The sequence below is a fragment of the Diabrotica undecimpunctata genome, chromosome 3 (assembly GCF_040954645.1).
Source record: "Diabrotica undecimpunctata isolate CICGRU chromosome 3, icDiaUnde3, whole genome shotgun sequence".
NCBI classification, from domain to species: Eukaryota; Metazoa; Arthropoda; class Insecta; order Coleoptera; family Chrysomelidae; genus Diabrotica; species Diabrotica undecimpunctata.
Window position 1 is genome coordinate 158,341,140 of NC_092805.1, and position 25,931 is coordinate 158,367,070.

Genomic DNA, 25,931 nt, shown 5'->3' on the forward strand with positions numbered 1-25,931 from the left:
CAAAAACGTGTTAAACAGCTGAACCAGCGCACAAGTGCCGAAAGAAGATTACTCGCTGCTACTTGTGCAATAATTCGAGTAAATGGAACCTTTCTGCGTTCGGTCATTGTTTTTCCTCGTAAAAGTTTATTATGATTATGCTAAATGGTGCTCCACCAGGAACAATAGGACTGACTAATCCAAGTGGGTGAAAGGTAAGAAAACCCCCACAACAGCAGCAGCCAAGAAGGATAACTCAGAATCTTACGCAATTGCTGAAAATATTGACATTTTAAAAGACTCTTTTGTGTTAATAAAGTTTGAGAAGAACATCCATTACGTAGTCAAAATTTTGGAAATTGTAAACTCTCGTGAATTTAAAATTTCATATTTTAAGAAGTACGAAAGTTTCCAATTTATTTTACTTTTCCAGATGTTCCTGATATTCATATGGGTTTGAAATCTGATTTTGTTATGTTATTGTCAGCACTTACATATATAGAGAACAAACGACTATCTTGCTATGATAGATTTGGTTTGGAGTTTAACAATTTTATTGTACGGTAACTTGAAGAAATAATACATATGTACATAGACAAATGTTATAACAGAACTCTAAATCGAGATTTTTTCGAAGATTGCATCTCGATGTAAATTTCCTAAACAATGTGTCATTGTCATTGTGTATCCGTCTCCCCTAATAGTAATCCACTATATTTTTTTTTGAAGTGAAGACATCTTATCGCTCGGTATGATATTTTTGCACGGACTCGAAATAATATCGTGAAGCGAAATATCGAGACGCGTGCAGTAACCTTGAGATATACACTAATATACATAAAAATCTTTTAGAAATTAAATAGGCAGGCATCTGCTTTAATATTAAGATATAAATAACAATGTTTTGTACTTCAACGAAAAGTGTATTATACTAATTAAAGTGATTTCATGAACTGTTAAATCCTCAACAGATTTAAAAAGACAACTGGAGGTATATAAATTTGATGAAACAGGACATTAAAAATAAAAATGCGGTTTCGGAATTTTTCTAATATTAAAATCTAATTGTAAGTGGTTGTAACTGTAGATACGTAGGAAATATTGGAGTATTATTATTAGATATTAGATTATTTGCATAAATTGTTTAAAATAAGAAAGAGTAGTAAATTGTTTCTAGAAGCCGAGAACAAAAATTTTCGATTTTGGTTATTTCAAATAGTCTAGGATGACGTAGATTTTCTGTCAACAAGAAAGCGGTAGATATTTTGTTTGTATAATACGACGAAATGAGAAGACAGGAAAATAGGACAAAGGAAGGAGGCACCAAGATGTTTTTTCTTTGAGTATTGTTTTTGGTCACGGAAGAGATTTTGAGGAAGTGGTAGAAAAGGAAACCGAGGTTTGAATTTAAAAAAAAGAAATAGAAGTAAGAAGATTTCGGTACGAGATTTAAAGGAAAAAAGGTGCTTTTGGTTTCTTTGTCAAACTGTAAAAAAAATAAATATTTTTCGGGAGCTTTAATTTTAGTCAATATAACGGTACGTACATATCGGAAAGAATAGTAACAGCAAAGGAAAGAATGGAGAACGAAGACCTGAACATCATTGGAGTATACGGCCCAGAAAAGAACAAGTCTCAAACAACAAAGGAAGCGTTTTATGACCAATTACAACAAGTAGTAGATCAAGTCAGAGGAAAGATGATAATATTGGGGGTTTTTAACGCTCGAATAGGCAATCAAGTAATACCCGGAATTAAGCAAAAACATAACAAGGATATCAAAAACGAAAATAGAGAACTGAAGATAAACTTCTGCCTGCACAAATAACGAACTAAGAATAAACAACACATTTTTTGACCTCAAAGACCAATACAAATATATATATTTAATAACTCTCTCTTCTTCTCTTTGTCAACCATTCTCCATCTACTCCTGAATGTAGGTATCTCCCAATTGCTTCCATCTTTCTCTATCTTGCGCCAATCTAATCCACTGCTTGCCTGCCACTGCTCTTATGTCATCTACCTATCTTTTTTGAGGTCTTCCCATGCTTCTTGTTGTCGTCCTTGGTCTCCATTTTAGAATTCTCCGTGTCCACCTGTTGTCATTATATCGTGCTACGTGACCTGCCCAGCGCCATTTCATTTTTGTAATTTCTTCCACAATATCGCTAATCTTCGTTCTACGTCTTATCTCGGTGTTTCTAATCTTGTCTCCCAGTGACATTCCAAGCATGATTCGTTCCATTGCTCTTTGCGTTGTTTCTAATTTTTAGCAGATTTTTTGGTAAGCATTTAATAACACTTGTGGACAAAGATCTATGATAGATTATGTTATAACACACAGAGATATAAATCCATTGAAAATAATCGATGTAAGATGCCTCAACTCAGCAGATGTAGGGAGCGACCATAGCCTAGTCTTATATAAAATAAGAATCATCTTGCAATACTTCCCACCCAAGAAAGCGGCGCCAACACAAACAAAAATCAAAGTCGAAGGACTGAATGCGGAATCCACGGAATACTTATACAGGAAAAGAATATCAGAGAAGATCGCTGGGAATGAAATATTAAAAAAGATAACATGGAGGAAAGCTGGGAAAACCTCAAAAATAACATAATTAACGCAGTAACAACAGAATCACTTGGAGAGAGGAAAGTTACGAACACTAACATATCAAAAAAGAAAACACCATGATTTAGAGAGGACGTGAAGACAAAATGTGAAGAAAAAAGAAAGCCTTGTTACAATAGAGAACACAACAAAAACAACAGGCATACAACCACTATAAACGAATCAGAAATGAAATGAATACTTTAAGTAGACAAATAAAAAGGGAAAACTGGCAGAGCTTCTCAAAACAAATAGAACACGACTGCTACGAAACAAAAAAAGAAATATGGAGAGTGATCAGAGGACAAAGAAAAGAGATAAACGAACTAATAAACGAAACGAAGAAACGAAAGAACGAAACATATTTAGAAGGAAACGTAGGTAGACTACTTTCGACCCTATTTACTAAAGGTGACGATAATGAACTACCAATACTAGAGGTGACGACAAACGAAGAAATAAATATTGAGGAGGAAGAGGTAAAGGAAGCATTGAGGAAATAAAAAAATAGAAAATTACCAGGAGAGGACAGAATACCGAACGAATTCTTAAAGTACGGAGAACTAGATCTGACCAAACAACTATTAAAACTAATACAAAAAATAATATAACAAAACAGAATTCCCCAAGAATGGATATCAAGCATCCTAATCTTTTTCTTAGTCGTAGAACTGATGCAGGTATCGTGATATCATGAAGCTATTAGCTAAATTTCCCAATGTTCCTCCACGTTTTTCTATCTTCTGCCATTCTAGCACATTCTGACCCTGGAGCGCCAATGGTAGCAACAATATGGTCCGTGTATCGTGTGGGAGATCTACCTCTATTTCTTTTGCCTTCTACTTTTCCGTGGATGGTAAGTTTTTCAAGACCATTTCTTCGAAGCACATGTCCAAAATAGCTTATTATTTGTTCTGATATTTGTGTTCTTAGTCTTTCCTTTATGTTTAGCTGGTCCAGTATGGATTCATTTGTTCTTCGGGCCACCCATGGTATTCTCAGCATTCATCTCCAGCAGTACATCTCAAATACATCTATGTTCTTTTTGTCTTTCTCAGTAAGGGTCCAGCATTCCGATGCATAAGTAAAAACTGGAAAAACTAGACTTCTTACTAGTCTCATTTTTGTATCGGTAGTTATTTCATGGCTTTTCCAAATTTTTGTTAATTTTGCCATAGCGCTTTTTGCGATTGCTGACCGCCGCTTTATTTCTTCCTAATACCTAAGCATCCTAATACCTCTCTTCAAAAAGGGGGACACATCGGACCCGGAAAATTACACAGTAATTAATTTATTAAACACAACACTAAAATTAACAACCAAAGTGATAACAAATAAACTGAATGAAATTATAACATTAGCAGAAGAACAACAAGATTTTAGGTTGGGAAGATCATTCACCGACTCTATATTTATAATGAGACAAGTGCAAGAGAAATCATTAGAATACAACAAACCGGCATATCTATATTTTGTGGACCGTAAGAAGGCATTTGACCGGGTCAAATTAAAAGACGTTATCCACTTACTGTCGGCAAGAGAGATACCTCTACGAATAATCAAAACATTTGAAAATATCTACCAAAACAACACAATAAAAGTAAAAGTAGAAGAAGAAGTAACCGATCCTATTGAAGCTGGCAATTGGATAATACAGGGAGATTTCCTGAGTCCTCTATTGTTTAACCTGAGTATGGATGAAATAATAAAAAAAGTAAGAACTAAAAAAGGATGGAGAGAATGGGAGAAAAACAACTTCATATAATCTGCAAATTATGTAGTTCTAACAGCAAATTTCCTAAGATGTAAATTGGAGCTGGAAGGTCAGATAATAGAACAAGTGATGGAGTTTAAATATCTAGGCATTACATTATCTAGCTACGGAAAGCTCCAAACTGAAGTGTAAGATCAAGTAAATAGAGCAAACAGAGCCGCAGGCTGCCTGAATGAAACAATATGGAGAAATAAAAATATGGGGAAAGAAATGAAAGGCAGAATTTACAAAAACAGTCATCAAACCAATAATAACATACGCGGTACAAACAAGAGCTGACACAGAGAGGACAAAAGGATGTTAGAAACAGTAGAGATGAAAACACTTAGAAAAATTGATGGTAAGACACTATGGGACAGATATACGACGTAGATGCAAGGTGGACAACTTTAAAAACTGGGTAAGAAATAGAAGAGTAGAATGAAATGATCATATAAGCCGAATGACAACAAATAGAGTAGTAAAGACGCAAGAGACAGTTCCCCAATCGGAAGACGATCAGTAGCAAGATCAAGAAAACGATGGAACGACAACTTACTGGGGCACATTGAAAAACAGACAGAGTCATGTCTATACAAAAAGAAGAAAAAGAAGAAGAAGAAAATAACGGTACGTTGTTATAAACGACGTTGCTATAAACGGTTTTAACTGTAGTTAGTGTTTCACATAAGACTTTTAGAACATTAAATTATTTAACTTGTAATTCACTAGGACTTATATTCTTAATAAGGATACTAAATGCAGTGCTGCAGTTATAAAAGTATCGATTTGTAAGGCCTCTTGCAAATTTTAACACTTTACTGTTTCTCATACTTTCAAGTGAACAAACAAACATCCATTACTCCCGTACTTTTTGAGAAGTATTTTCATAAACACTCGTAAACCTGCGAAACTAAGAGTACTTAAATCTGCCAAATTTCCGAAACGTAGTGATTTATAACATCCCCAACCGTCAAAAAATGAAAAACAGGCTAAACACACCAATTCAATCAGTTCACAAATTCAATAAATCATCTGGAAAAGTGGAAACATCACATAGTCAATCCTTTCTGATTGGCTCCCTCAGTTTTATAAATCTTCAGAAGCGCCATTTTGTCAGGACGCGGGATCTTTATTATATATTAAAGCCGTTCTCCAGTAAATTTGGTGTAGTCGAGAGGATTAGTCGCTCTATTTATCTGATCGTCTACACAAAGAAACTAACGTTACTGATAAAATAGCTCAAGGCGTAAAACGGGCACAGGAATAATGTATTAAACTTTAGAATGGAAAGACAAAGTAAAACTTTAATTTGAGGGTTATTTCTAAAAGGTATTTAACCGTTTCAAATTATAATTTTCAATGAAAAAATGTTATTGATATATTATATAGAGAAGTAGAACTGATTTTATTTTTTTATAGGCTACTTCTAAATAAGCAATATGTTAACTATTTAATTAGACACAGTGTTATAGGTAAGTGGATAATAGGGCAATATTACTGATTATAAATCCTCAGTTTTAGCGATACAAGTGACTGCAAAACGGTCCCATCCAGTAACACTTCGATTAGACAACGCGAAAAGCTCTGATTCGTTCGGAAAAATATTCCCATCAGATTTTGTTGCATAGGCCCTTTCCTACGATACCTTAAAATAAGGTTCAAGAGGTGGCCAAGCGAAAAGTTAAAAAAAAATTATTAAACAGTTTTTTTTAACAAATTGCAAAAATCAATTTTTTCGACACGAACAATTTTTTTTTAATTTATTTTTTGGATTATTCTGAACAAAATGGATTTCCTGTAATTTTTATGTAAACTTTTATGTAAAAAAATATTTCTGAATGTACTAAGGACCTAAATTCAAGTTTAAACCCGATCATTTTCCGATAAGTATTTTGGGCTGATTTAATTTTAAAACGTTGTTTTTTAATCGGTATTCAAGCGCTTATGACAGGACGGGCGCTCGGGCTGCGGCGTGTATAATAGAGAGAAACAACATCTATCGCACAAAGTCCTGTTCACTTTTCTTATGTAAACGTGGATTTAGGTAAATTGTCTAAAATTTTGCAGAGCTTTAAGAGTTGCTTATGGCGCATGCAATAACCAACTCTTAAAGCTAGGTCGTATATTTTGGGCTAATTGAGCCAAAGATTGTTCTCTTTATTATCATCAGTCACTTCACCTAATAATGTTGTTATGACGTCTTTAAAACCGGCATGTCCAAAGTAGTTACCTACAGTTTTTTTTAAATTTTTTCCCCATGCTTCTAATACCATTAAGAGTTTCACAATAATACTTGCAGTCTTCTATAATGACATTTTAAATATCTGATTACACTTGGTCCAAACGTTATAGTACCGATGTAACATTTTGTTACCATAATTGTTATTCAAGGGATAAAGGGGTAGAATGCGAAAATATCAAGTTTATTCCAGTTTACTCCAATTAGAATCTTCGACTTAAATCCGACTCTAACCTTCACGCTGGTGTCCTCTGTAAACCGAGCAACCCAACTGGAGATCCGGTATCCAACCCGGGTGGAAAGTTGGGTCGGGACCTGACGAAAGTGAGTGAAATGGCCCTCCGAAAAGGGGGTTTGGCGCTGGGTTAACTACCCAACCCTGTAAAAACCTTTTGTTATGGTAGTTACAAAGAAAGAAACCGGACTGTTTAACCTACGACAAATTCGCAAATGAAATAAGGATAATGATTTAAAAATTTCCACGTGGAACGTAAGAAGCCTTTATCAGCCTGGAGGCATGGCTCTGCTCATACAAGAAATGAATAATGCCAAAGCAGATATCATTGCTTTACAGGAAATGAGGTGGACTAGCTCAGACATCCTGGAAAAAAAAACAATTAATCAATAACTTAAGAGAGCTCAAATATGTAATCCATCCTCTGTATAATAGATAAGTTCCCCTAAATATTATAAAAATTATCGAAACCATCTACCGGAAGAACAAAATGGAAGTCAGAATAGATGGACAACTTACAGAACCTATAGAAATAGGCAGCGGAATAAAACAAGGGGATTCATTGAGCCCCATGCTCTTTAATTTGATCATGGATGAAATCATCACAACCGTTAACAAAGGAAGAGGATACAGATTGGGAAACAGAGAAACAGAGAAATCAGAATACTCTGTTACGCAAACGACGCAATATTGATAGCTCAAGATGAAGATAGTCTGCAAAGACTGGTCCACAGATTTAACATAAGAGCAAAAAAAATTAATATGTCAATTTCATGTCAGAAAACTAAAATAATAGTAGTCAGCAAATAACCATCCAGATTTAAAATAGAAATTAATGGTATCAGTATTAAACAAGTAATGGAAATAAAATACCTGGAAATTGCACTCTCTAGCTATGGAGACCTGAACAAAGAAGTGAAAGATCAAGTACAAAAAGTAAATAGACTGGCAGGATGCCTTAATAACACTATATGGCAAAACAGACAAATTAACACTGAATTGAAGTCAATCCTTTATAAAGCTAGTGTAAGACCAATAATGACATATGCCTCAGAAACAAGACCCGACACAGCCACAACGCAAAGGCTACTGGAAACGGCAGAAATGAGAGTGAGAAGAAGAATTACAGGAAATAAGCTGAGAAATCTACAAAGAAGTAAAGACATTAGAAGAAAATGTAATAATAAATGAATGGACACAAAATAGAAAAAAAAAATAATGGAATAACCACATAAGCAGACCGGAGAAGGGCCCGTGTTGTCAAAATAGCAAGAGATAAGTCACCTATCGGCAAAAAACGTATCGGACGATCGCGCAAAAGATGGAGTGACAACAATAGAGGCAATAATCCGCCAATGAATAAGCAGACTTGCTTATAAAGAGGAAAAATAAGAAGAAGAAGAAGTTAAGAGAGCATTTAATAGTCGACAAGAAGTATCAGGGATAAAATCAACTCACATTCGTGTCTATTTTGGTCGATACGATTTATGGACGTTGTTTACGGAAGACGAACTGACATTTTTATTAATTCCCAGAAGATACGATGCGAACTACAATAATGAGACAATTAACCGTATTATGAAAGTTTGTGTGGGCACATTACTGCTATTAAGAAATGTATCTGACATAGAATTTTCTACGTCTGTAGAACTTAAAACTTTCTAAGTTTAAGTATTTTTAAATTTCAGTAAAATTAATATAAAGGGACTTCACTATAAGGGTCTCTCGAGCAAAGTTGTTATTACAAGGGCGAGGGGTCACTCTCGAAGCCTCCTCCGCCCTTTAATAACGAATAAATTTGCCAGGTCTGGAGGTAATAAAGTTTCTGCGGATATCTTATATAGGAAGATAAATTTTATAAATAGGGCGGTATCCTTGATCTTATTCGGTTTTCTGTCCCTTTTCGGCAATTATTTCGGGGCGAGCGCCTATTCAGGAGAATCTATCGATTTTTTATTTATAATTTTGGGAAGATTTAAATTAACGAGGTGCTTAGGGTAAACTGAGGTTTACGTATTTTAAAGATTTGCAAAATATTTACGAAAGTGAGCCTTATTAATATAGTCAATTAAATCTGATACCGAATTATCGAATAATAGAGGTTTCACAGATTTTCCAGTTATCTTTTTGCCGTTCTTTTTTCTGTAACAGCCGTTTTTTTTTATTTAAAGAAATAAAGTCGCATCCACCCTAGGTTATTAGCGACATTCCTGTAACATTTGTAATAATATTAAATTTAACATTTGTAACAATCAAGCATTGTAACAATTAATTACAATTTGTGAACAATTAAACATTTGTAACAATTAAGTTAAATTTTGTGTAACATATTTATACATTTTAAATAACCTAATAAGTTGTTCGGAACTAAACTTTTGTTGCGGAGTGCTTTCAGGTTATTTGGCAAATTATAAAACTGTCTTTGATTTACATATTTAGGACAGTCTATCAAGAAGTGCTTTATACTGTCTACTGTATTGCATGTTTTGAATTTTGGAGGTTCACTATTTGAGAAGAGAAGAGATAGGCATAAGTATACCTAGAGTATCCAAGTCGTAGACGTGTAATAATAGTTTGGCATCTTCTACTTCTGGTTGTGGACTTCCATGAAAAAATATCACTTTTGATGGTTCTGAGTTTCGAACTAGAGTCATTCCACTCCCGATTCCACGCACTTAACACCTTATTTTTGAAATAAACTTTTAGATGGCCTGCGATACTCCGACACTTTGTTTCTGATGTGTCACTGGTGATAGCGTTTCGCGCACTAGTATCTGCTTCTTCATTCCCTTCTATGCCTATATGAGATGGTATCCATAGGAAGTGGACTCTTCTGAAATTTTCTTGAGCTTTCAATAATTCGGCCCTGATAATTTTCTCAATGGGGTGTTTAGGGTATACATTTTGCATAGCTTTGACTGCGCTGAGAGAGTCAGAAAGGACTAGACAACAAGGGATGTTTTTAATTAATGTTGGCTTAACTGAGATGTGTCACTTTCCGCTTCCGATGTCTCACTGCTAATATAATTACGGATTTTTTCCATTATGGACGTGAATTTACGTTTTATGGATCTTTCCTTTAAATGGGGATAAACTTGATTGAGCATATAGGACAAAGCTGTTAAGTCTGTGGTATATTCTTGAATTGTGGTTATAGGATCTGCTGACCCCGTGTAAGTCAGAAAAGTAGAGGGTGACTTTCTATGAAGTTTTTAGCAGTGTCAAGTAAGAGAGAAAATGAGCATTCAGAAGTGCTTGCTGAACTAATTTTAGCTTTTTTAGATTTTGCTTGGACTTTAGGTGGTGGAAAAATGTTACATTCTTTTGAAGATGGATCTGCTTCAGGTGAAATAATTTCATCAAAGTTTCTTTTTGGTTGATTAATTATGTGACTGTCCTTATTTGATGCATCTACTTTATTCGGTATCTCCGGGATATTAGAAATAGACATTTGTTCACACTGAGAAGGGTTTGTGTCATTGGATGCTTGCAAGGATATATTTGTTGCGCTGGATACCGATGCTTCATTGTTTTGGTTGGGGTTTAGTTGAGTTAGTGGTTCGGAGCACTGTGAAGCGATGTGTCCTGGCTTCTTGCATCTAAAGCAAACTAAACTGTCTTGAGAAGTGAATATTCTATATGTCGTGTTGTCAAAAACAAGAGTAAATGACTCTGGTAGTGTTAGATTGTGAGGACTGATATAAATTTGTCTTCGAAAACTAAGGATGTGATTGTACTCAGGCATAGAAGCACTTATTTTGAGGAAGGTCATGGGGGAGACAGGAACTATACCGATTTTTTGTAACTCACTGATTAGCAAGTCGTGCGGTATTGAAGGACATACGCCGGAGAGCACAAGTCGTTCCTCTGGTGTAAGTAACCTTCTTGCTCTGACAATTTCACCTTGTATTTCTATTTGACCATGATTGTTCATAAAATCGTCCACTATTTGTTTATTGGATAAATACATACATATGCGATTATTAGATAATCTAGAAGAGATTATATTTTTCGATTGAATTATATTTCCAAGTGGGAGAAGGTAGTCTTGAAGTTTGGTGTTTTCTAAGGCACTAAAGATAATTGCTTGGGACTTTAAAGGAAATTGCACTCTCGACGCTGCCGAAGAGTATGACTGTGATGTGTTTATTTGATTTTGATGGTCTTGTATTGTGGAACTGTTGTGTGATTCCATGTTTGAATTCATTTCGATAAACGTTTGTGAAAAGTAAGTCCGACTCTGTACACCTGCTAAAACAGGTATATTGGTCTTTACTAAAAGCGGTTATTTGCTGGTAAAACTGGATTTGTTTATTGACAACAATAACAAATAATTGTAATTTGCTGACTTTAATGCTAATTTAACTGGATATTATGTAAGGAGTTTGTACACTTACAGTTTATTTCAATATATCACTAAGATTCACAATTTATAACTTACATTAAACTTTAATGTTAAAAATATTCGGAGCCCATATTGAATACAACATTATAATTATCGATGCAGAACCGAACTCTAACAGCCGTTTTATATTCTCTACTTTAATAATCTTTGCTAGAACTGGTATGTGTGTGTTTTTGTATAGCGTAATGTGTTTAAAATATTTAACTTTCCATTTTTCATGGTTAGTTCTGTAAATAATTATTTTTATAATTATTGTATTATGACGGGAGATATTTAGTTTTAATTCAGAAACGATGTTGGTTGCTCTAATGATATCTAATAAGGCTGAAATACGTAAGTGTCTGGCGGACGCTCTGCATCGAAATTAAATCTAATACCGTTTTTCTGTTTTAGTTCTTAACTTGGTTTTAAGTACTACAAACTGAATTCACTGAGAATTTTTACCTTGATGAACGGCATGTGGAATTCATAATATTGATTCCCTTGTCGATTAATTTATCAATCTGTCTGCTTTGTTTTAGAAAGCACAGTGGTAAAAATTTGAATTTAGGTTCGCCAAGTAGGAAATCTTATGATTTCTATGGTTGTTTATATATATATATATATATATATATATATATATATATATATATATATACAGTGTGTCAGTAAAGTATGCAATAAATTCGATATCTCCTAAATAGCCTTTTTAAAAAATCTAAAACACGTCGATTTTTAAGTTTGATGTTCTACATTTTACAATAAAATTTCATTATACAAGGTGATACACATTACAGTGATGACGTCATCGGCTCTTTTTTTAAATGTAACATCCTGTATTTTGGGACATTTTTAGGTCGATAAAAATGAGCTGATTTCCCGTATCCAGTTCGAGTTTTCTTTTGCCCAGTATCTACAATTCTGACGGTTGACCTCGCCATTTAACTTAAATGTAGCCCCATCAGAAAAAATAATATTTTGAACTAAGAGAGGGTTTCGTTGGCTGTTATCCATCATTATTTCGCAAAATTGTATTCTTTTATCTGTTTTATCTGGATCATCCTCGTTTAATTCCTGTACAACTGTGCATTTTACTTACTTTACTTACTTTTACGTACTTTATGTACCGTTGTTTTGCAAACATCGAGATCACTACTAACCTTACGAACAGAAGTGTGCGCATCTTCTTCAAAAGCAAGTCGAACATCTAATATTGTAACATAATTTACAGAGGTACGACCTGATTTGCGTGCATTTTCAACCGTACCAGTTTCTCGAAATTTCTTTTCAATCTTATTTACTGTTGACTGCGTGATGGGTATTTCTGAATATTTATCATTAAATAAATTACACACTTCCATCTGAGTTCGCGATTTGTCTCCATACCCAATCATCATGAGTATTTCAATTCTTTGCTTTACACTCAAATTCATTTCTACTTAAAATTAATTCTAAGCAATAATCCAGAACATTCACGAATTAATACAATTATTGTAGTACTTAATTGTTATTGAACGTTACTAAAAATATTTACAGTTTATCAAAAACTAGAAGTAGGCTACTTTTTTGCATTTGATAATAAATAATTTATTTTCTAAGCGCATATCTTTCAAATTATATCCATTGGACCCGAGCATTATACTTTTTTGAAATCAGCTCAAAAATGTCGTAAAATATAGGGTGTTACATTTAAAAAAAGAGCCGATGACGTCATCACTGTAATGTGTATCACCTTGTATAATGAAATTTTATTGTAAAATGTAGAACATTAAATTTAAAAATCGACGTGTTTTAGATTTTTTTAAAAAGGCTTTTCATTTAGGAAATATCGAATTTATTCCATACTTTACGGACACACTGTATATATAAATAGAAACTTTGAAACTGTTTCATTTGAAATTGGTATTTGACATTGACAGATGACGTCTGGCAGGTATCTTAAAATAGAAGTGGTTCAGGGTCGTATCTTAAATATCTGCCATAGTGCATTTAAAAAACAACTCAATTTATTAAATTATGATACATATTGGAAAGATCTTTGATGTCAGTCTTATTATTGATAGACTTTGGATCTTTCTTTACGTGAATGATCTCCAATATGCATCTTTTGTTCTAATTTTGTTCTTTTTCCAAAATCTGTACATTTTCAAAATCAAAAGAATGGCTATTTTCTAGATAATGTTTGGTTAGGGCTGTTGTGTTTAATGCATTGGTTTGTACACTATGTTTGTGTGCAACAATTCTTTTATGTAGGTATTGGTGTGTTTGTCCAATATATGTTGAATTTCAGTCTTTACAATTTATTTTATAAATAACGTTTGATTGATGGCCTTTATTAACTTTAATAGTAAGTAGTAAATAGTAAATATAGTAAGACTGAACACAACACCTCTTTTATGGGATATGGATGCGTTGGTATTAAAATTTAGATATCTTCCGGACTAAACTTTTGTCACGTATCTTTTGTCAACCAGTTAGTTGTTATCATTCGATTAGTGTTATATTCTAAACTTAAATCAAGAAAAGTAATTATATTGTTTTCTTCTAGTTCATAAGTAAATTGAATGTTATTATGGAAATTATTGAACACTTGAAAAGTATGATCGATTTCATGATCCGAAATGCAGAGTAAGCAGTCATCAACATATCGTTTGTAGAAGCGTATGTTGTACTTCAATTTAGAGATGACTGTTGTTTCTGTTCTGTTGTTACTAAGTTTGCCATTGGTGCAAAAATGTTTGCAAAGTATAATATTAATGTTGGACATAAATCATCAAAAGCATGGGGATTTAAAATTTAATACTTACAATGTTGCCAGTTGTACAATTTTTCTGATATAATTAGTCACTTCAACCAGAACATTATGTCAGCCGTATGCAATTTTGTGGATGGATAAATAATAATCATCGTGTTGTATCGCGCATACATTTAACCTATGAAGCAACATTCACCCGAGATGGCATTAATAATACCCGCAACTCACATGAATGGTCAGACGAAAATCTACATGCAACAATTGAAGCTAATTTTCAGCACAAATTTTCGGTAAACGTTTCGGTGTGGTGTGATCGATGTCTATTTAATTGATCCATTCGTATTTGAGAACCGCCTTACAGGAAAGGATATATACTAGAATTATTAACAGAATGAATTACCAGGATTCCTAAACACCGTTTCACTTCACATCAAAATGCAAAAAATGTATTATCAGCACGATGCAGTTCCTGCACACTTTGCTCGTCAGGTCAGGCAACATTTAAACACAAAATTTCCAAGGCGTTGGATTGGTCGCAGTGGCCCTATTAGTTGGTTCCCACTGCCGGTATTTTTGAAAGTTTATAAGAACATAATTAAATGAATGTTAACTTACAACTTTGTGTTATCTCGAATAACAATATATGAGTTATTTTTAATTATTTTTACGTATATTATACACTCCTAAACTTTGGTGCGTTTCTTCCCACTCATCCTGTATACAAAAACAAAATTTCAAACCGTTTTTAAGATTTTTACGGGGTTTTGAGCCAAATATTTACAAGTTCTCCAGCTGATCTTGTCTAGATCCAAGCATTTTCGTATGTATAATATTTTCTAACAAAAAGACTAAATCGTCTGCTAAAAGATTAAATTATTAAAAAAAATACTTTTTAAATATAAAATCTTATTGATTCTTGTAATATTTTCTAATATTTTTTTTTTGTTTCAGAATGTCGAATGTGTCCACTTTCAACCAAATCCTTCCCTAAAATTAAAAATGAACTTAAAATTACAGAAAATGAGATTTGTGATTGTGGAAAGCCGTTATTTTACGACGAAATCAGTAAAACTTGTATCGATTTAAAGGACTGCTCGATCATAAAAGAGCTGTATCAAATCCAGGAGAACCCGTTAACTATTTTCAGTCAGGTTTTTGACAGTGAAGATTTCATTAGTATTCTTAAAGGAGATGTATTTATATTATGTAAAGTAGCTCTTGTAGACACTGGATTATTAACAGAAGCAGATATGAAGGAGCTTGAAGATTCGAAAGATGGTAGAATAATTAAAGCAGCTTTGCAGCAACATATAGGCTCCGTATTTGTGAAGTATTCAACTATTACCACCATAATATTTAATCCATTCGTAAGAAGAAATCCAACCATTATAAAAAAATGCGGTTCAGATGACATGTGCATAACTGCATATTTCATAAAGAAATATCCGAAACTCACGAAACAAATGACCAAGAATTTCGTACCTAACCTCACTAAGGGACTTGACAATTTTGGTGTTCACCTTCAACAATGCCTTCAAATCGAATGCGAAGAACAAGAATGCAAATTTGTTAAATTTATACTAATTCTTTTAGATTTAATTGAAGAATAGCTTAGGACTGTGTCAAAATATTTGGCAATAATATGAAAAAATTTGTAGGTCGCACATATCTTATGGAAAATGTAATGTCACTCAAATGCAACAAAGTTTACATGAATATGTTCGTCTCGAAATTACAATTATTTCATATCATTGCGTTAACTCTGAATTTTGATTAATAACGGAGTAAATTGTAATTAAAGTCTATGGGAATCACCTTTTTAAAGCTCATGAAAGTTTCATTCATAAATAGTATTAGTCTAGTTTCTATTGAAAACCGCTTAACCCAGCGTGAACTAAGCTGATTAAAGAAACCATGTCCAATCAAAGATCACAATTGTAGATAGTGACTTATGTTTTAATTATTTTTTATAGGCCAGTAAAATTGGACTTTTACCCTATAGAAAAAAATATTTTTGTTCCGACAAAAGGAGAAAATTTAATTATTATTTAATAAACAAATTAGAGGATCATTGGAGAATCTGTTTAATCTCTTAAAAATTGACAAAAACCTTCTTCTTCTGAGTGTACAAAGAATATGCGTTGAGATAGAAGAAATATCAATTTGTATGAAATCAATTTCAATAATTTGACTGGTCTATTTTTAAACTGTTCAAATGTTTTAGCAAAGATATGGGTTTTAAGAAAGATGTAATGTTGTCAGCCTGTATTATTCAACTTGAAAGATGGAGGTAATACATGGAAGAATTATTCAAGGAAGAACAAGAGACAGAAGTCAGTGTTTCTGGATCTTCAAGACCAGAAATAATGCTAAAGTAACATATGCAGTAAAAAGACAAAACCAACAAAGCACCTGGACCTGATAACATACAAGCTGAAATATTGAAACTATTTGAAAATAACCAAATCACACTACTAACGAGTCTACTGAACAAAATCTATGAAACTGCAGAATTTCCTACAGATTGGCTAGCTAGTTTCCACCTTCATCCCTCTCCTCAAAAAAGCAAATGCCACCAGCTCGAGACGTAAATTGCGACTTTGCGTGAATTTGCGTGAAAAAGCATTTGACATGTTGCAACATCAAAAATTATTTCAGATACTGAAAGAATCTAGTATTGATAACAAAGATTTACGCCTAATTAAAAATTCATACTTACAGCAAAGGGCAACTGTACGCGTAGACAACGAAACCTCATAAGAATTCAGGATAAAACGGGGAGTAGGTCAGGGCTGCATTTTATCACCGACGTGTTCAATACTTACTCGGAAATGCTGTTCAGGGAAGCTATTGATGGTTTAAGAAAAGGTATAAAAATCAATGGTGAAATAATAAATAATTTAAGATATGCGGACGATACGGTTTTGATTGCTGATAATGCGGGGGATAAAATTAATAGACCGTCTAGAGGAAGCCTGTGACAGATACGGCATGAAATTAAACTGTAAGACGGCCAAAATTCTTGTAGTAAGTAAAAACGACGTAATACCTCACCAATTCACAGCTAATAATGAACCCTTGAAAATAATCGACAACATTACATACCTTGGGTGCAGCCTAAATAAGGAATGGGGCCACTTACAGGAAATTAGATGTCGTATAGAAAAGGTGAGAGAGGGCCTTCAATCGCCTCAGGAAGATTTTGTTATATCTCATGAGTCATGGGATGCAATGCATTATCTACCCTTTAATATGGAGTCGAAGCCTGGACCTTGACGGAGGCAACATTCAAACAATTAGAAGCCTATAAAATGTGGTGCTACCACCGCATGCTCAGAATTGCCTATATACATCATGTTACAAACAACACCGTGATCCAACGTATGAAGATCTGGAAATTATGCGTATCGTGAAAATCAGAAAGATGACATACTTAGGGCATGTGATGAGAAGTATAAACTAATTCAACTAATTTTACAAGGCAAGATAGAAGGCAAAAGATCTTAAGGGCGCAGAAGGACATCGTGGTTGAAGAACATCAGACAGTGGGCAGGAATGACTACCATACATCTATTTAGAGCAGCTGTCAACAAAGTTGTATGGACCAACATGATTGCCAACATCCACAGAGGATAGGCACCAAAAGAAAAAGAAGATTATTTAACTTGAAGTTATCTGCAATGCTGTAGTTAATATCTTTCTCTAACGGTAGATAATGTCTGCGATCAAGAACATCATTGCAAATTACGGCGATGTAACTGACAACAACGGTATTGTTTGAATACCGATTTTATTGTCTGTTATCTGTATGTCGGTTTTATAAGCGCACTGACGGGGTTTTATAAAGCAAAGAACATAATTCTTTGTAGTATTATTACTAGTGCAGGAGCTTTTACGTTTACTTTTTGTGAATTGTGGGTAATTTAGTATAATTCAATTTGGTGACAAATAATAAATATGACTGACAGTAGTATAGTGAACTGTGTATCAAAAATAATCTTCGCAATTTAACACGCGAAGAAAAAACTAACGTGGGAAAAGGCCTTATTATTAGCCATATTGATAGCGACTCAGGATTTGTTGCATTTTTTTCTAAAAAGACTGGAGAATACCATAAGGAAATGGATGCAGATCATTATCAAAAATGGGTTTCAGATATTCTGTTAAAAATTGAACCAGAATCTGTTATTTTTATGGGTAACGCTCCATATCACTGCCGGTGTATAGAACAGTTATCAACCACCAAATGATAAAAAGCCCAGATTGCGGATTGGCTTACCAAAAAACATTAAATTCGATGAAAAAAATTTGAAAATTGAGTTACTAAACTTAGCACGGTATCATAAAAATAAATATATGTCGCCAAGGTAACCAATCACGACAAAGATTGTTACTTTGGCCGGCCAATCACAGCGCATGTTATTAACTACGCTGTTATTGGCCTCTCGGCGGAAAATTGCTGCAAATTCTCAAACACAATTTGTATAAAAGAGCAGCACATCTTCCGATCGGGATCCAGTCGTCATACACTACTAGCCCCGTTAGACCTTGTTGGCTCTGTGTGCTACCACGCTACTTTGAGTTTTATTATTTAACCAATATCCTGCTATCGTCGAAGACGTCGAATCCAAGAATAATTATCCAATTTAGAAGGTAAATTATCAAGAGTACGAGAACCGGCGTGTCGACTACAAAACGCTTCCTGACAGTAGAACACGACTTTCTAAGATAGAAAAGACATTGGTCTCAGAACTATTTCAAATCGTGTCGAACTGACCACAGCGTTATTTGGGTTTGTTACGGTAAAGAGCGAATAAAAGCCCCGACAGGGACTTGTAATTGCTTTTCCGATCAGGTCGAGCTGCAATAACACTTCGTCTCCAGAAACCTTATGCAAATAGTAACTATAGGAATTACTGTTGCGAAAGGTAGCAACACGAAGCTACAGGCAGCAGGAAGAGTCGACATTGCCGGCATTCTTGTGACTCTCTCGAGAAGAGGGAACGCGGCTACACGAAGTGAGAAGGCCGACATCTCTGTGGAATTTGAGACATACACTACGCATCAGAATTCTGACACAAATACTAAATCATTGTAAGAATATCGTCTGTAAGAAAGCTCGAACTGTTAGAGAATTCTGATTGACGGTGTCTCCTCACCTACAACAGAGGCTCGGCGGAGCTTCTCACCCGTAGAGGCCGGAATCCAAATTTAACTCCACGAAATGAAGATGGACTCTCGAAACTTGAGATCCTCTTCAAGAGCGGCGGTCGTAGATCGTCCAGAAACCCCTAAAAACCAGGCGGACACTACGACCGTACGACATATATTAAATATGTACTAGATGAAATGGCGCGAGAACGAAGCGTAATTATAGTTCGATTGCCGTCATACTATTGTGAATTAAACCCGATAGAACCTATGTGAGCTCAAATAATAATGAAGTAGCAATGACCAATGTTACTTTTAAATTTAATTATGTAAATATCTGCTTAATAGTGTCTTCAGTAATGTCATCTTACAGTCGTGAATAAAATGTGTCTAGCATCTAATGAAAGAAGATCCAGAATATGTGGAACTTTGATAACCTCATTGACACTAACATGGAACCAGTTGTTGTGGATCTAAGCGAAGATACTAATGATGAATCTAAAGATGACATAGATGACTCAGATTAGATTATGTATATTGTTAGTTTTTATTTGAACATATTTTTTATATTTTATGGAAATAAATATTCAGTGAAGGTGACTCATTTATTACTAGTACTGTTTCGTACAAAGAATTGTTTAAGTACTTAAGTTTCAGTTTTATCTGCGCTAAAAGTTACTAGACGACCCTTTTTCCAATCCAGTGTCATTAAATCAATCTTATTTGACAATAGCAATTAAATTTAATCCTTGAATCAGTCATACGTTTTTTAATTTAAATGGATAAAGGGCTTTTCCCAAAAAATATATTTAACAAGGACTAGTTTTCTTCATCTAAGGCATCTATAAAATAAGAAAATAATTGTTATGAATCAATTCGTTATCCCATCCCATATAGGAATAAAAGGCAACGAAACTGCTGACCATAGTGCGAAAGACGCGATAGTCATTGATATTTCCGAAATCATAAACACATCGTCATCAACGGATATAAAAGCTTATATAAAATAATCAATCTTATGTGCGTGAAAAAGTGAAACCCAGCATAGAGACATGGAATGTGTTACCTACGTCAAGAAGCCAAGAAATAATAATAACGCGCCTCAGACTCGGACATACTAGGTTAACGCATGATTACTTAATTAAAAAGTGCGAACCGCCGCGATGTGAAACGTGTAATACGACACTAACAATAATGCACATACTATGTGAATGTTCCCTCTACAATCAACAACGAAGTTACAACAAGATACCAGGAACACTTCTAGAAGCTCTAGGTGCAGACTATAACTTTAACAATACTCTGAATTTCTTGAAAAACATTAATAAGTACCACAATATTTAATAAATCAAATTGTAATGGAGTAATTGTACCTAATGTAAACCATTAATTATTCGCTAATGGCCATTTCTAAAATCCTGATTATTTTTTTAATAAAAGCCGCACGCTTTTGACTCGTCGATTTCCTTTCCCCTCAAACCCGCAAAGGTCTACATCGAAAAGGTGAGTAAGTTTCTACATTTTTGGTACTGTGCTGTACTTTGGTAATGGTACTTTGCTTTAATACCTGGAGAATGATTTATGAACTGGCGATTAACAAAATCTCTTTTCTCACTCCAACTTAGGTACATATCCATTTGATTTTAGATTTATTTATATCAATTTATGACGTAATTAATCAAAATTCAGAGTTAAGACGAATGTATCTCTGTAAATTTTATTGCATTTGTGTGGCATTACATTTTCCACAAGATGTGTGCGATCTTCAAAAAAACGGGTGTGGCAGTCCAGTGGAACTGCCGGTAGAAGTTATACTTCTATACACGCGTTCGTCGTTACAAATTTACATGGGAGTCAATCTGCACAATCATTACATATGTAATGCTATAGGTAAGAGAGAGCAGAAAGAGAAAAATAATTAGGTATACAGGTATATGGTGCATCGTTTGCTGTATATAAACATTTGACCTGTAATAGGAGTATAATAAGTAAATGAAGGATTGAATAAATATTTTAATGAAAATATATATTTATATTTTCATATATGTATAAAAGGAGTTGAATGTAAAAAAAAATTTTTACACATCTCTGCAGTAAAATTCATTGTTGATTTTGTTATTAATATAAATAGATTTCCTTATAGAAGTATAACTTCAAAAACCAACAACTCGGATTATGTTGTAAATTTTCATTTTATTTTAAAATTTAGCAGTTTTGCGTATATTACATATATTTAATAAAATTAACGTGGGGTTTTTAAATATTTCAAAAATAAAAAAGGAAATTCATATTGGGATTCGAACTCACATACACAATTAGACATGACACAAACGTATTTCAAAATTGACAGTTCTCGGTCATACAGTGATTTATTGAGATTATTATTTTGAAATACAAAAGACTAAAATAATTATGAACATTTAATAAATAATACAAAACATATCACATAAATAATAATATTAATAAATATTATATATATATATATATTATATATATATTATATATATATATATATTATATATATATATATATATATATATATATATATATATATATATATATATCTTAACATTAATGGAGAAAGAGTGACATCAAGAATCTAAGCGATATATACCACCTGTTACTTAAATCAGATACCAAGAACAATACTATATCACAGATTACTAACGTGACTGATATATCCATTAACAACTAACATACCTTTATAATTAATTTTCATTTACAAAAAATATATAACATTCCCTTGCTTTTCTTAGATACGTCTCAATAAGATTCAATAATACATGAACAATATAATTAAATAAAGAAAATCAAAATAATATTTCCCTTTACTGGGATTTAAATTCATTCGTTTTTTACCAATGAACCTTAACGACATAAAGATTCATACCAACTAAGAATGAAGTTGTCAGCGCTTGCGTTCTGGCTTAAACAGAACCTCACTTTTAACTATCTAAAAATCAAAAATTTAGTTATTGCCGACATTTCAAAGAATTACCTCCTTTTAAATGTAGTTGCATTGGGTTTTTCGATTAACCTTGGGTAAGCCTTTACGTGTCAAGTTCGAAGCTACCATACATTTCAATCCTTATAAAAAACTTTTTTTGCACATAGTAACAAAAAACACCACTATGTTACTAGCAAAGTTTTTTAATATTCTAACTCTACAATTCTAAGTTACGGTAAGATCAATAATGTTTTAATAGATAATATATGGTAGCTAATTATAATTTATTCTCTTTCAGCCCTGAAGAAGCCAAATTAATTCTCTTTGGCGAAAACGTTCGGCGAAACAATTGATACACATTAGAGTATTTCTTGCAGATTTCCCCAATATTTAAGAGTTTACTATTTAACTAATCTGCAAAGATTAAATTTCTTTTCTATATATATATATATATATATATATATATATATATATATATATATAATATTAAATATTAAATATTAAATATATATGCAAAAGGAACATTTTTATTCTCGAGAGAGGAGGAGAGAGAAAATATATCTTCTGTCTCTCTCTTACTCATTATCTTATATATGTAATGATTTCACCGATTTACTCCCGTACAAATTTCCAACGTGGAGCGCGCGTATAGAAGTATAACTTCAAAAAAAAAAATATTGATCAAATATTTGTATTACAACAAATAATGGTTTATTTAAAAATATAAATTCTTAGGTGGATATATGTAGAATACATTATTGTATAAATATAAACATTTGTAGAAATGAATCATTTCCTTACAAAACTTTGTAATATTTACATTTATAAGCTACAAAGAATTTAAATAAACTTATTTGTATACTTTTTCTCTGTTGAACTATTAAAGCGTGATTGATCCAATACAGTAACTCTTAATTTTAAAGATGGTTATGTATAGTCAATTAATAAGGTTGGTACTTGTATATAGATAGTGATTTATTTGTGATGTATAGACTAGCAATGTCAGTAAACAAATAAATTTTAGTGCTTTATATGTGTGTACATTCCCCTACATCTTTGTTAACAATACCTTCATTCCTTTTGATTATAGAGATGAGTCGGAACTCCATGAAAGAAAGAAAATTGGTTGAAAAAAGTTTGAAAAGTACCAAGAGTGAATAGATTCATTCCACGATCAAAAAAACCAACATCACATACAAGTAGTAAGAGGCTTCCAAGAAGAGTATTATGCATCTATTGCAGGAATGTTAACTGCCTAATATCTCATTCACTCCAGGAAAATTAAATAGTCAGACAAATATATATACTTACTGCATTTTTAAATAGTGTTCTAAAGTTAGAGGTATATACCAAGTCATAAGATTTGGAAATGAAAGAATTAAAAACATATAAACTGATAAAAGCACTTATTCAAGTGCCATCTCCGCGGCGGAGGTCGGCAATCATCATAGCTATTCGAACTTTTGAGACGGCTGCGATAAAAGCACTAAATGTACTGAAAGAGTGTCCTCGATGTTAGAATGAAAAATTCGACAATTTTATGAACAAAAATAATTTCAAGAGATCTGGTTATTATTTTTTAAACATTGTAAAGAATGAATTTGATAACAGCTTTTTGGGGGAGGAAGTTAAGACTGGAGATTGGAAGAAATAAAGAATTGTTGCTAATTTTATAGGAATCATGATGAAATAAAGTATTATCGCAATATGGCACGTTAAATTGTAATAGAACAAAAACACCTATGGAACTTAATTAGTAGTTAAACACAACTTCAGAAGAAATTGCTCATATACTGTACCGCGAACTCATAGGAAGTTCACTGTTTATTTCATGTGTAAACAAACCTGACATAACATATTTAATTTCATATCTTACAGAGCTTCTGGATAAACCTACCAGTCATAATTGTTGGGCAACAGAAAAGATAATGAGATATTTTAAGGAACTGAACTTTTGGCGCTGATTTACTAAAAACGGAACGACTCTACGAGCTCTGTAGATATTCTCAATATATAGAGCTACAAAACTATTAAAGAATAGAAAAACAAACAGTTCAAACGAAATTCTCAGTAAAATAATCAAACTACTCGAGGATAAAGGCAAACTTTCTCATCTAAATCTCTTCAATAAAATATAACAGGGCATATACCAACAGACTGGCTACTGCCAACATTTGTAATATTCCCGAAAAGAAAGCCAACAACAAAAGTTTTTTAATACTATACAGGGTGTTTCAATAAGGTATGTCATAAATTAAATGACGCATTCCGGTAACAAAAATAAATTGATTGAAACCAACTTACCTTAGTACAAAAGTGTACACAAAAAAAGTTACAGCCCTTTGAAGTTACAAAATAAAAATTGTTTTTTTGCATTATCTCCTAAACAACTTGACATATTGTAATAAAAATGGACACTGTACCACGATTCAATCCCCGAAATGCGTGATTTAATTTATGACATACCTTTTTGAAACACCCTGTATAAAGCACTAATTGGGTATAAATTTACATTAGCTACAGATTACTACAAGTTTGTTAAAACGTCCACTAAAAGTAGTCTATTCGTCAAGAACGGCCTCTCCCGTCAATTTGGGGAATCGAAATATTGATTTTATGCATTCAAAAGGAACAGAAGAAGAAGAAGAACAAAAAATTAACAATGGGAATAGTTTACAAAAAGGATGGAAAGCGGTAAACAAAAGCAAATATGGAGATTCACGGTAAAAGCAACGGAAAATATGGCAGAATTGAAGGAATACAATAATATGCCAGAAAACGAATCTGACGGAACTGTTTAAAGGAAAATAAAATAATAATCAACACAATAACGTACCTGAATTAAGACACAAAATAGAAATCAGTTTTCAGGAAGTAGAGATAGCCATAAATTTACTCAAAAATAGAAAGTTACCAAGACCAGACGGAATGATCCACAAGCTTCTAAAACACGGAGAAGAAATTATAACCCTAGAGATGACAAAACTTATACACACACTAATAAGTACTGCACTGCAAGATACCAGACGCATGGAGAAACAGCATAATGATACCAATGTTGAAGAAAGAAGATAAAGAAGACCCCAACAATTATAGAGGTATAAATCTACTGAACACCGCACTTAAGCTTACCACAAAAGTCCTAACCAACAAAATCAATAAACTAACAACTTTATCAGATGAACAACAAAGATTTAGATAAGGAAGATCCTGCATAAACGCCGCACTGGTATAAAGACAAATCACAGAAAACGCCAGCGAGTACAATAAACCAGAATATCTATGTTTTATAGACCTGACAAAGGCTTTGGTTGCAGTCGAAGACGTCTTACACCTACTGTGTAAAAGAAACGTACCAATCAATACTATACAAACCATCGAAAACATCTACTTCCATAATCAAATACAGGCAAAGATAAATGGAACTAACACAGTGTATAACAGTACAAAGTGGAGTTAGACAGAGTGACTCGTTAAATCCACTTTTCTTTAATATATTAATGGACGAAATAATACAAGCAGTACGTAGAGGTTATGGTTATAGAATGGGGAACAAAGAAATCCAAATATTATGTACGCAGACGACGCAGTATTAATCGCCGAGACGGAAGACTAGCTCCAAAGATTAACACACATCTTCAATACAACAGCCAAGAAATACAATATGATAACATCAGCAGAAAAAACCAAATGTATGACAACATCTAAATACTCACTACGATGTAAAATCGAAATTGATGGGTGAATAAGAAAGCAGGAAGCAAGGTTTAGATATCTGGGAATAGATAAAACTAGTCATTTCGATGTTAAAGAAGAAGTACGACAACAAAGCTTAAAAGCAAGTAAAGCGACGGGATCTCTTAATGAC

At 33.2% G+C, this 25,931-nt stretch overlaps 2 protein-coding genes across 2 annotated transcripts in view; one reads left to right on the forward strand and one right to left on the reverse strand.

Moving 5' to 3' along the window:
- Positions 1-16,907, forward strand: part of LOC140437660 (uncharacterized) — a 42,610-nt gene extending 25,703 nt beyond the window's left edge. Inside the window, exon 2 of the mRNA XM_072527295.1 lies at positions 14,917-16,907. Coding sequence (XP_072383396.1) covers positions 14,917-15,575 — 659 coding nt within the window. The 3' untranslated portion in view covers positions 15,576-16,907. The remainder of the gene's footprint in view (positions 1-14,916) is intronic.
- LOC140437661 (neuroglobin-like) overlaps positions 1-25,931 on the reverse strand; it is a 256,036-nt gene that overhangs the window by 88,214 nt on the left and 141,891 nt on the right. The window lies entirely within an intron of this gene.